The 13701-nt window shown below is 41.8% G+C and overlaps 1 protein-coding gene across 1 annotated transcript in view; it reads left to right on the top strand.

Moving 5' to 3' along the window:
* The window catches only part of LOC130300591 (oocyte zinc finger protein XlCOF7.1-like), a 110775-nt gene extending 105263 nt beyond the window's left edge, over window positions 1-5512 (top strand). The window contains 1 exon segment of the mRNA XM_056551561.1: window positions 2973-5512. Within this exon segment, the coding sequence (XP_056407536.1) occupies window positions 2973-5017 (2045 nt within the window). The 3' untranslated portion in view covers window positions 5018-5512.
* The last annotated feature ends 8189 nt before the right edge of the window (window positions 5513-13701 follow it).

Genomic DNA, 13701 nt, shown 5'->3' with positions numbered 1-13701 from the left:
TATAGGTCCCTATGGGAGCTATAACACTGCAAAAAAAAAGTGGAAAAAAAAGTTAATAAAGGTCATTTAACCCCTTCCCTAATAAAAGTTTGAATCACCCCCTTTTCCCATAAAAAAAACCCCAAACTGTAAATAAAAATAAACGTATGTGATATCGCCGCGTGCGGAAATGTCCGAATTATAAAAATCCATTGTTAATTAAACTGCACGGTCAATGGCGTACGCGCAAAAAAATTCCAACGTCCAAAATAGCATATTTTTGGTCACTTTTTTATATCGTGAAAACATGAATAAAAAGCAATCAACAAGTCCGATCAATACAAAAATGGTACCGATAAAAACTTCAGATTACAGCGCAAAAAATTAGCCCTCATACCGGCCCGTACGCGGAAAAATAAAAAAGTTATAGGAGTCAGAAGATGAGAATTTTTAACATTTACATTTTTCAGAACGAAGTCAAAATCCAACCTATATAATTAGGGTATCATTTTAATCGTATGGACCTACAGAATAAAGATAATGTGTCATTGTTACTGAAAAATGCACTGCGTAGAAACGGAAGCCCCCAAAAATGTCATTTTTTCGCACAATGAATTTTTTCCCCATTTCGCCGGGGATTTTTTGGTAAAATGACACTACGAAGTAGAATTGGTGGCGCAAAAAATAAGCCATAATATGGAATTTTATGTGCAAAATTGAAAGAGTTATGATTTTTAGAAGGTGATGAGGAAAAAATGAAAATGCAAAAACGGAAAAACCCTGCGTCCTTAACCCCTTAAAGGGGTTCTCCCTTGCTTATACTGTTATTTTTGTGTGCTATGTGTGTATAAGTATGTGTTTTTTTATGTGTGTTGTGATTATGTATATATGTATTTTCTTACCTTTTGGGAAGATCCGGAAGCTGGCCCCTTTTTCTTCCAGTGGCTTGCTGTGTACCTCGGCCTTCGCCATGTTGTGTTCGGTAAATGGGATGTCGGGGGGTGTGCTCTTGCTTCTGTCCTTCCTATCTTCTGACGTCCGAGGCAAATCTTTTCTTCCTGTTTCTTCCGTGACTCAGCGACGAATCTGTGGCCTCTTCCGGCGCATGCGCAGGTAGTTATTTTTTTTACCAATACATTTTTTTTCTAATTGACAAACTGTCTGCGCATGCGCGAGTACGCAAGTGCTACGCTAACAGCGTAGCGTACATTAGGTCTACGCTAATAGCGTAGCTTCGCGCAAGCGCAGACAGTTTGTCAATTAGACAAAAAAAACTTTATTGGTAAAAAAAAAAATACCTGCACATGCGCCGGAAGAGGCCGCAGATTCGTCGCTGAGCCACGGAAGAAACAGGAAGAAAAGATTTGCCTCGGACGTCAGAAGATAGGAAGGACAGAAGCAAGAACACACCCCCCGACATCCCACTTACCGAACACAACATGGCGGAGGCCGAGGTGCACAGCAAGCCACTGGAAGAAAAAGGGGCCAGCTTCCGGATCTTCACAAAAGGTAAGAAAATACATGTATACATAATCACAACACACAAAAAAAAACACATACACATATAACACACAAACATAATAACAAAAAACAGTATAAGCAAGGGAGAACCCCTTTAAGGACGCAGGGTTTTTCCGTTTTTGCATTTTCATTTTTTCCTCATCACCTTCTAAAAATCATAACTCTTTCAATTTTGCACATAAAATTCCATATTATGGCTTAATTTTTGCGCCAACAATTCTACTTTGCAGTGACATTAGTCATTTTAGCCAAAAATCCACGGCGAAACGGAAAAAAAATTCGTTGTGCGACAAAATTGAAGAAAAAATGTCATTTTATAACTTTTGGGGGCTTCCGTTTCTACGCAGTTCATTTTTCGGTAAAAATAACACCTTATCTTTATTCTTTATATCATAACTACATGCAGGAAAATGTATATGTTTAAAATTCTCATCTTCTAGCCCCTTGTAACTTTTTTATTTTTCGGCGCACGGGCCGGTATGAGGGCTCATTTTTTGCGCCGTGTTCTGAAGTTTTTATCGGTACCATTTTTGTATTGATCGGACTTTTTGATTGCTTTTTATTCATTTTTTTCATGATATAAAAAGTGACCAAAAATACACTATTTTAGACTTTGGAATTTTTTTGCGCGCACGCCATTGACCGTGCAATTTCATTAACGATATATTTTTATATTTCGGACATTTCTGCACGCGGCGATACCACATATGTTTATTTTTAATTACACAGTTTATTTTTTTTATGGGAAAAGGGGGGTGATTCAAACTTTTAATAAGGAAGGGGTTAAATGACCTTTGTTAACTTTTTTTTTCCACTTTTTTTTTGCAGTGTTATAGCTCCCATAGGGACCTATAACACTGCACACACTGATCATTGTTATCCCATAGGGACCTATAACACTGCACACACTGATCTCCTATGCTGATCCCTGCAAAGCCATAGCTTTGCAGGGATCAGTGAGATAGGGGCTCGATTGCTCAAGCCTGTAGCTCTGGCTTGGAGCAATCAATCGACGATCAGACGCCGCGGAGAGAGGTAAGGAGATTTTATCGCGATGTCCCGATCAGCCCGACTGAGCTGCCGGGAAGCGTTTACATTCGCTTTCAGATGCAGCGGTCAACTTTGATTGCCGCGTCTGAGGGGTTAACAGCGCGCGGCACAGCTATCGGAGATGCTGTTAGCCCAGGGTCCCGGGACCGGCCCGGTGTGATGCAGGGTCACGGCGTGACCCCGTTTTAAACACCGGGACCGGGCATAGGGCGTACAGGTACGCCCTACGTCCTTAAGAGGTTAAGGGGTTAAAATAAAAGAAGCAATCTGGTTGCCATGTGCAACTGCACCACTCTTCCTCTACTCAGGTTTTGATAAATCTCCCTATATGTCTCTTAAAAGCAAAAATTTAAATTTCCTGGGTCATTAAGGGGTTAAGATTGTTGCTTAAAAATATAATCTGTTTTATTTCTTCTTGGCAGATGACTGTACCAGGAGATCCGAGGAGAATCTTATATCTTCAGATTATAAAGCAGATGATGATATCACACAAGATACATATGAAGAACATTCCATTATCCCAGATACACCCTCAGCCCTTCACAGCCAAGATCTGTCATCTCATCCTGTTATACAAGTCCAACCTAAAGATTCATCTCAGTCTGTTAACCAAAAAATGGAAAAGCGATTTTCATGTTCAGAATGTGGGAAATATTTTACTGACAAATCAGGTTTTGTTAAACATAAAAAAATTCACACAGGAGAGAAGCCATTTTCATGTTCAGAATGTGGGAAATGTTTTCCTTGGAAATCAAGTCTTGTTAAGCATCAAAGAACTCACACAGGAGAGAAGCCATTTTCATGCTCAGAATGTGGAAAATGTTTTAGTCTGAATTCAAATCTTGTTAAACATCAAAGAATTCACACAAGAGAAAAGCTTGTTTCATGTTCAGATTGTGGGAAATGTTTTACTGACAAATCAGGATTTGTTAAACATCAAAAAATTCACACAGGAGAAAAGCCATTTTCATGTTCTGAATGTGGGAAAAGTTTTACTCGGAAATCACAACTTGATTCGCATCAAAGAAATCACACAGGAGAAAAGCCATTTTCATGTTCAGAATGTGGGAAGTGTTTTACTCAGAAAACAATTCTTGTTAAACATCAAATAATTCACACAGGAGAAAAGCCATTTTCATGTTCAGAATGTGGGAAATGTTTTACTCGGAAATCACATCTTGTTTCGCATCAAAGAAATCACACAGGAGAAAAGCCATTTTCATGTTCAGAATGTGGGAAGTGTTTTACTCAGAAAACAATTCTTGTTCAACATCAAATAATTCACACAGGAGAAAAGCCATTTTCATGTTCAGAATGTGGGAAATGTTTTACTCGGAAATCACATCTTGTTTCACATCAAAGAAATCACACAGGAGAAAAGCCATTTTCATGTTCAGAATGTGGGAAGTGTTTTACTCAGAAAACAATGCTTGTTAAACATCAAACAATTCACACAGGAGAAGAGCCATTTTCATGTTCAGAATGTGGGAAATGTTTTACTCGGAAATCACATCTTGTTTCGCATCAAAGAAATCACACAGGAGAAAAGCCATTTTCATGTTCAGAATGTGGGAAGTGTTTTACTCTGAAATCAGTTCTTGTTAAACATCAAAGAATTCACACAGGAGAAAAGCCATTTTCCTGTTCAGAATGTGAGAAATGTTTTACTGGGAAATCACATCTTGTTATGCATCAAAAAATTCACACAGGTGAGAAGCCATTTTCATGTTCAGAATGTGGGAAGTGTTTTACTCAGAAAACCGTTCTTGTTAAACATCAAATAATTCACACAGGAAAAAAGCCATTTTCATGTTCGGAATGTGGGAAATGTTTTACTGGGAAATCACATCTTGTAATGCATCAAAGAAATCACACAGGAGAAAAGCCATTTTCATGTTCAGAATGTGGGAAGTGTTTTACTGTGAAATCAGTTCTTGTTAAACACCAAAGAATTCACACAGGAGAAAAGCTATTATCATGTTCAGAATGTGGGAAATGTTTTACTCTGATTTCACATCTTGTTACGCATCAAAGAATTCACACAGGAGAAAAGCCATTTTCATGTTCAGAATGTGGGAAATGTTTTACTCAGAAATCACATCTTGTTACGCATCAAAGAATTCACACAGGAGAAAAGCCATTTTCATGTTCAGAATGTGGGAAATGTTTTACTGAGAAATCGGATCTTCTTAAACATCAAAGAATTAACACAGGAGAAAAGACCTTTTCATGTTCAGAATGTGGGAAATGTTTTACTCTGAAATCACGTCTTGTTACGCATCAAAGAATTCACACAGGAGAAAAGCCATTTTCATGTTCAGAATGTGGGAAATGTTTTACTGAGAAATCGGATCTTCTTAAACATCAAAGAATTCACACAGGAGAAAAGACATTTTCATGTTCAGAATGTGGGAAATGTTTTACTCTGAAATCAAATCTTGTTAAACATCTAAAAACTCACACATGAAAGAAGCCATTTTCCTGTTCTGAATGTGGGAAATGTTTTTCTGTGAAACATCTTATCAAACATCTAAGAATTCACACAGGAGAGAAGCCAATTCAGAGCAATAAATGACACAGATAACACATCTATATATTAACCATGTACATAGGATATCTGACATTTATACATATATCATATACTGCATCTCCAAACTTGTTCCCAATTGTTAATAAAAGTTTTCTTTTAGAACGTAGTCACCGATCCAGCGATGTCATCACTATAGTTTACATGGTAGGAAAAGAGTGTGATATATGGTTGTGATATTCACTGCTCCTCATGGAGAAGACCCAACAGGCATAATCCATGGGGAGCTGCTACTGGAGACCCAAACACCTCAGAGAGAAGGGACTTATTCCAGTGATGAAGAATTCCAGGACATGACCAGATTAGAGACACAAAATCACTTCTATCTTCTGGCTTCTAGGACATTATTCTGATGGAAGAACTTTACACATTATAAAAAGTCCTATAGGTGTTGGGGAACATTTATACAAGGTGGGCCATTTATATGGATACACTGTAATAAAATGGGAATGGTTGGTGATAATAACTTCCTGTTTGTGGCACAATAGTATATGTGAGGGGGGAAACTTTTCAAAATGGGTGGTGACCATGGCGGCCATTTTGAAGTCGGCCATTTTGAATCCAACTTTTATTTTTTCAATAGGAAGAGGGTCATGTGACACATCAAACTTATTGAGAATTTCACAAGAAAAACAAGGATGTGCTTGGTTTTAACATAACTTTATTCTTTCATGAGTTATTTACAAGTTTCTGACCACTTATAAAATGTGTTCAATTTGCTGCCCATTGTGTTGGATTGTCAATGCAACTCTCTTCTCTATATACTGCTATATACTACTATATACACCGCAGGAGAAATGCTAGCACAGGCTTCCAGTATCCGTATACACTGCTATATACTACTATATACACCGCAGGAGACATGCTAGCACAGGCTTCCAGTATCCGTATACACTGCTATAATTTCTCCTGTGGTGTATATAGTAGTATATAGCAGTGTATATGGATACTGGAAGCCTGTGCTAGCATTTCTCCTGCGGTGTATATAGTAGTATATAGCAGTGTATACGGATACTGGAAGCCTGTGCTAGCATTTCTCCTGCGGTGTATATAGTAGTATATAGCAGTGTATACGGATACTGGAAGCCTATGCTAGCATTTCTCCTGCGGTGTATATAGTAGTATATAGCAGTGTATACGGATACTGGAAGCCTGTGCTAGCATTTCTCCTGCGGTGTATATAGTAGTATATAGCAGTGTATACGGATCCTGGAAGCCTGTGCTAGCATTTCTCCTGCGGTGTATATAGTAGTATATAGCAGTGTATACGGATACTGGAAGCCTGTGCTAGCATTTCTCCTGCGGTGTATATAGTAGTATATACGGATACTGGAAGCCTGTGCTAGCATTTCTCCTGCGGTGTATATAGTAGTATATAGCAGTGTATACGGATACTGGAAGCCTGTGCTAGCATTTCTCCTGCAGTGTATATAGTAGTATATAGCAGTGTATACGGATACTGGAAGCCTGTGCTAGCATTTCTCCTGCGGTGTATATAGTAGTATAGAGCAGTGTATACGGATACTGGAAGCCTCTGCTAGCATTTCTCCTGTGGTGTATATAGTAGTATATAGCAGTGTATACAGATACTGGAAGCCTGAGCTAGCATTTCTCCTGCGGTGTATATAGTAGTATATAGCAGTGTATACGGATACTGGAGGCCTGTGCTAGCATTTCTCCTGCAGTGTATATAGTAGTATATAGCAGTGTATACGGATACTGGAAGCCTGTGCTAGCATTTCTCCTGCGGTGTATATAGTAGTATATAGCAGTGTATACGGATACTGGAAGCCTGTGCTAGCATTTCTCCTGCGGTGTATATAGTAGTATATAGCAGTGTATACGGATACTGGAAGCATGTGCTAGCATTTCTCCTGCGGTGTATATAGTAGTATATAGCAGTGTATACGGATACTGGAAGCCTGTGCTAGCATTTCTCCTGCGGTGTATATAGTAGTATATAGCAGTGTATACGGATACTGGAAGCCTGTGCTAGCATTTCTCCTGCGGTGTTGCTATCAGTGTGTGAAGAGTGGGAGAAGAGGGTTGCATTGACAATCCAACACAATTAGCAGCACATTGAACACATTTTATAAGTGTCGTCTCAAAGGGCTGGAGGTGCTCAACCCCAAATGCGGTTGTGCATTTATACTGGGGGAGCATATCCTGTCCTTGTAGTCCGTTGCTCGGGGCGATCCCCAGCATAAAATGCATACAATAGAGGATGCCTGCAGCGGACTACAAGTGTCACAATAGAATCCTACACCAGATAGATGGTGTGGATGTGTAACAATTAGAATAATACAATACAGGAATATGGGTGCAATACTGTGGTAGATGTATACAATGACATTGGCTATCCCTCAACACTGATATTAAAATTGAGACATTCGCCAGCATATCCTTATATGAAGGACATACCAGAGCCCGCACACCAACGCCAAGGTTTCTCAAAATGGTGCGGGACCTAACACTAATCCTACCTGTGTGTGATAAGCAAAACAGGGGCCAGTGGGCAATTAGGGCAGCATTCGGTCGACTCACAGCCTCCTCCCAGGTACCCTCCAGCGTGACTGAGCACACATACAATGGGAGGAGGGAGGCAAGCTGCAAGCCCCACCTGAGTTGGCTAATATAGGTGCATGGCCTCACAGGTGCTACCCTAATGCTGCCTGGAAGATATTCAAGGCGCATTAACTATGGAGTTTACACACCTCCAAGTATAAAATTCAGTCACACAGGAGGGTACCACGGAGGAGGCTGTGAGTCGACCGAATGCTGCCGTAATTGCCCACTGGTCCCTGTTTTGCTTATCACGCACAGGTAGGATTAGCGTTAGGTCCCGTGCCATTTTGAGAAACCCTGGCGTTGGTGTGCGGGCTCTGGTATGTCCTTCATATAAGGATATGCTGGCGAATGTCTCAATTTTAACATCAGTGTTGAGGGATTAGCCAATGTCATTGTATACATCTACCACAGTAGTGCATCCATATTCCTGTATTGTATTATTCTAATTGTTAAACATCCACACCATCTATCTGGTGTAGGATTCTATTGTGGCACTTGTAGTCCGCTGCAGGCATCCTCCATTGTATGCATGCCTTGTATGTATCTGCTTCCCCAGTATAAATGCACAACCGCATTTGGGGTTGAGTACCTCCAGCCATTTGAGACCCCGTTTTTTGTTGTTTGTTTAAATTTTATACTTGGAGGTGTGTAAACTCCATAGTTATTGCGCCTTGAACATTTTCCAGGCAGCATTAGGGTAGCACCTGTGAGGCCATGCACCTATATTAGCCAACTCAGGTGGGGCTTGCAGCTTGCCTCCCTCCTCCCATTGTATGTGTGCTCAGTCACGCTGGAGGGTACCTGGGAGGTTAGGTCCCGCGCCATTTTGAGAAACCTTGGCATTGGTGTGCGGGCTCTGGTATGTCTTTCATATAAGGATATGCTGGCGAATGTCTCAATTTTAACATCAGTGTTGAGGGATTAGCCAATGTCATTGTATACATCTACCACAGTAGTGCACCCATATTCCTGTATTGTTACATTTTATAAGTGGTCAGAAACTTGCAAATAACTCATGAAAGAATAAAGTTACGTTAAAACCAAGCACATCATTGTTTTTCTTGGTAAATTCCCAATAAGTTTCATGTGTCACATGACCCTCTTCCTATTGAAAAACAAAAGTTGGATTCAAAATGGCCAACTTCAAAATGGCCGCCATGGTCACCACCCATCTTGAAAAGTTTCCCCCCTCACATATACTAATGTGCCACAAACAGGAAGTTAATATCACCAACCATTTCTATTTTATTAAGGTGTATCCATATAAATGGCCCACCCTGTAGACAATTATCCCAAGTAATATAAGTAATACAGTAACTCACCACTAGGGATGAGGGAGCCGAGCCCCGGAACCCGGATTTAACCTGAATTTCGGGGTTGCAGTGACTCACAGAATTTCCAGGTTCAGATTGTGCGTCCCGAGTAATGTGTACGATAACATGAGGGATGAAGAACACATGGCGTTTTGGTGCCCAGAGGAAGCAGGAAGTACAGGGGCAGGGAAATGGCGTCAGGTTGACCAGCATTCCTTACAACTATCACATGATCACCCCGGGTTTACAATGATTTGCTGGTTTATGTGTCTGTAAGCTCCCAGGCCAATAGGAGGCAGCATAGGGGTAGGGTCTTTTACACAGTTTCAAAGGCAAAGCGCGCAGCTGCCGACTTTCTGGAAAGAGACAAATAGACAGACAGTGCGTGTATGACCCGAGGCCAGAGCTTAGCGATCCTACAGAATACTAAAAAGCCTTCCCATATCACAATAACCTCTGAGCACAAACCCTAGGATACACAATACCACAGCAAAGTGAGCACAGCCTTCATCTGTGGGCTCCTCTCAGGGACCTCCTGTCCATTCCTACAGAAGCCTCATCGTGCACTACAAATCCCAGCCAGCCTTTGGCACATACAAATATCTGTACAACTACTAAGCAAAGCTGTGGGCTGATCCCAGAGATCTCCTGTGTCATCTCTTCCTGCAGAAGCCACATCGTGCACTACAAATCCCAGCCAGCCTTTTTCCAGGCACAGTACAACTAAACAAAGCTGTCAGCAGCAGAGACATCTAAAACGCCTTACTTACATTTATGGGGTTTAAGCACACACACAGTATATCTACCAGATGTGAGTTAACAGTGTAAGAAAAGTGCAGCCAAATAATACACATTAGCCATCCAAAGCTCCTGTACATCCATATTCTTGGCAAAGAACGAAGAAAAGTCTAGCGTGGTAAGCTCGAGCAATGCAAATAGATTTATTCAGCAATCAGCCAACATAGATGACAGGTGACGCGTTTCGCCCGTGGTATGCAGCCTTAGTCATACAAAAACCAGACATAAGTGGATGGTATTTATAGAGGAAGAGGTGGGGTCTCCACCCGAGAATTTCACCAGGTGGTTAACCCCATCGTTTCCTACTTTACAATAAAGGATAACAATAAAAACGCAGGTAGAAAATAACCCACAATGTGAACACACTATTACCAAAAAATACATATATAAAATCTCATTTTTACAAATACGGAATGTATTCTTATGTTATCTTTATTTCTTATGATGTTAATCGATCAAGAGACCATTAATAAACTCTTTCTTCATTGTTGGAGAAAAAGCAATTACTCATAATAATATGAGCATTCTGATGTGTTCCAGAACGATGTATATCAAAATTATTTAATTCTTGATATTGAATAGCCATTATGTCATGGCTCCCAAAAAACATTTTTTGGGAGAAACATTGTTCTGTAGAACACCATATAATCAACATGTTCATACAAACTATGTTCCAAAGAGGAATCTTATTTATTCGGACCAAGACATTTCATATTATTTCTTTATATAAGCGGAATCAAAAATAAAAATTAATTAGAAAAACACCCTGTGATATAAGGAAGAACATAGCAAGTGAGAGAGGTTGTGTGAATTGTGACCTATATATGTAGGCAACAGATATACATATAGACTTTTTCGGTATCCACCATAAATGACCCTTTTTGTATAATAATTGGCATGTATAGAGATATCTTATAAATTTGACATATAAAGGAGTTTTTTCTACACACTTTTTTTTTTACATAAATTATTATACTTATTAAAATGTATAAATGACACTGTCTGTGAATACAGTGGTCCCTCAACATACGATGGTAATTCGTTCCAAACGAGCCATCGTTTGTCGAATCCATCGTATGTTGAGGGATTCGTGCAATGTAAAGTATAGGAAGCTGTACTCACCTGTCCCCGCCGCTCAAGATGGTGTCCCCGCCGCTCCCGATGGTGACCCCGGCCTCCGCAGTCTTCTATCGGTCCTCTTCTGTCTTCTCTGGTCCTCTGCTGTCTTCTCCGGTCCTCTGCTGTCTTCTATCGGTCCTCTTCTGTCTTCTCTGGTCCTCTGCTGTCTTCTCCATCCTCTTCTGTCTTCTTTGGTCCTCTGCTGTCTTCTCCGGTCCTCTGCTGTCTTCTCCGGTCCTCTTCTGTCTTCTCTGGTCCTCTGCTGTCTTCTCCGGTCCTCCGCTGTCTTCTCCGGTCCTCCGCTGTCTTCTCCGGTCCTCTTCTGTCTTCCGCAAGGCCTTACTGGGCCTGCGTAGCAACGTCATTACGCCGCTGCGTACACCATTCCTATTAGATGACGTGCGCAGCAGCGTATTGACGTCATCGGAGAGGGCCGAGAAGACACCGGAAGACCAGCGCTGGACCCGGAGGGCACCCCGGAGCATCGTGGAGGAGTAAGTAATACTTACCACACCACACGGGGAACATTAAGCTGCTATCCGGCAGCAGCTTAAGCATTTGGCGCTGCCGGATAGCACTTAATGCGATGGCCCCCACATAAGAAAGCATCGTATGTCGATTTCATCATATGTCGGGGCCATCGTAGGTCGGGGGTCACTGTATATCGATGAACACACATACTCCAAGACTGCATAATGAATACTAATAATTGAGAATTATATTAAGAAATAATATGAAATGTCTTGGTCCGAATAAATAAGATTCCTCTTCGAAACATTTGAAAGTTTGTATGAACATGTTGATTATATGGTGTTCTACAGAACAATGTTTCTCCCCAAAAATGTTTTTGGGGGAGCCATGACATAATGGCTATTCAATATCGAGAATTAAATAATTTTGATATACCTCATTCTGGAACACAGATTAGTTATTTACATCAGCATGCTCATATTATTATGAGTACCGTATTTTTCGCCATATAAGACGCACTTTTTCTTCCCCAAAACTGGGGGGAAAAAGTCGGTGCATCTTATACGGCGAATACACCCCTATCGCGGCGGTCCCTGCGTCCATCGACGGCCGGGACCCGCGGCTAATACAGGACGCCACCGATCGCGGTGATGCCCTGTATTAACCCTTCAGACGCGGCAATCAAAGCTGACCGCCGCTTCTGAAGGGAAAGTGACACTAACCCGGCTGTTCAGTCGGGCTGTTCGGGATCACCGCGGCGGTCCCGAACAGCCCGACTGAATAGCCGGGTTAGTGCTTACAGGACACCGGGAGGGACCTTACCTGCCTCCTCTGTGTCTTCTCCATTCAGGGCTCCCCTGTATGGCCGGCACTCTCCTTCCTCGTCATCACGCCGTCGCGTACGTGCATCGGCGTGCGTAACGACGTGATGGCGGCGACGGAGAGAGAGGATACCCGGCCGGCAGCAGACGTTCCGGAACGACGGGGACACGGCGACAGCGATGGAGCGACATCCAGGGCAGCGGTGACGGCTCCGGAGCGGTGGGGACACGTGAGTATTACCTCCTATGCAGTGGTCTTCAATCTGCGGACCTCCAGATGTTGCAAAACTACAACTCCCAGCATGCCCGGACAGCCAACGGCTGTCCGGGCATGCTGGGAGTTGTAGTTTTGCAACATCTGGAGGTCCGCAGGTTGAAGACCACTATTGGGTTCAAAATCTTAATTTTTTTAGATTTTGCACCTATAAATTGGGTGCGTCTTATACGCCGGTGCATCCTATAGGGCGAAAAATAAGGTAATTGCTTTTTCTCCAACAATGAAAAAAGAGTTTATTAATGGTCTCTTGATCGATCAACATCATAAGAAATAAAGGTAACATAAGAATGCATTCCGTATTTGTGTATTTTTTGGTAATAGTGTGTTCACATTGTGGGTTATTTTCTACCTGCATTTTTATTGTTATCCTTGTTGTAAAGTAGGAAACGATGGGGTTAACCACCTGGTGAAATTCTGGGGTGGAGACCCCACCTCTTCCTCTATAAATACCATCCACTTATGTCTGTTTTTTGTATGAATAAGGCTGCATACTACGGTCGAAACGCGTCACCTGTCATCTATGTTGGCTGATTGCTGAATAAATCTATTTGCATTGCTTGAACCAACCACGCTGGACTTTTCTTCGTTCTTTGCCATTTTCCCGGACTGGGGTCCGGTCCTGTTCGTGTCGTGGAGAGGGTGAGCTGTGTCCACTACATTTGTCCATATTCTTGATTTAATCAAACACGTTATATTTCCCTGGTTGTAAGATAACAGCGCAGTTCAAAGCATTGAAAGATAAAGTTGTCTAGTAGGTAAGTTAAAATAGAATCCCAAAAGGATCAAAATAACTGAATTAGAGCAATTGCTGGATGAGGTAGAGGACAGAAGACCCATGTCATGTCCTCTGCCAGTAAGAATGTTGGTGGCAGTACCAGCACCAGTACAGGCAGCAGCAGCCAGGTGCCTAGTGGTAGTAGTAGAAACCGCGTCAGCCGTCCAATGTTCACACTGTCTGCCAGGGGTTGTGGTGTTTCGGAGGATAGTACTGCCCTTCTGAACTGATTAAATCATTCGAGGTGTTTTCAGGAAGAAGAAGAGTCTGACTATATGATGTTAAGCCGGCTGTCAGTGGATTCCTCCTCCTCTACAGTTACATGATGCGGTGGAAATGTCCGTCCTAAACACAGGAGGATAGCACTAACCACGAGGAGGAGTTGTGTCACAGTCAGCTGAGGGGGTGCAGTGGCCGAGCAT

Source organism: Hyla sarda, chromosome 1 (assembly GCF_029499605.1).
Source record: "Hyla sarda isolate aHylSar1 chromosome 1, aHylSar1.hap1, whole genome shotgun sequence".
NCBI classification, from domain to species: Eukaryota; Metazoa; Chordata; class Amphibia; order Anura; family Hylidae; genus Hyla; species Hyla sarda.
Note: the sequence above shows the minus strand (reverse complement) of the source record. Positions and strands in the feature narration are given on the sequence as shown.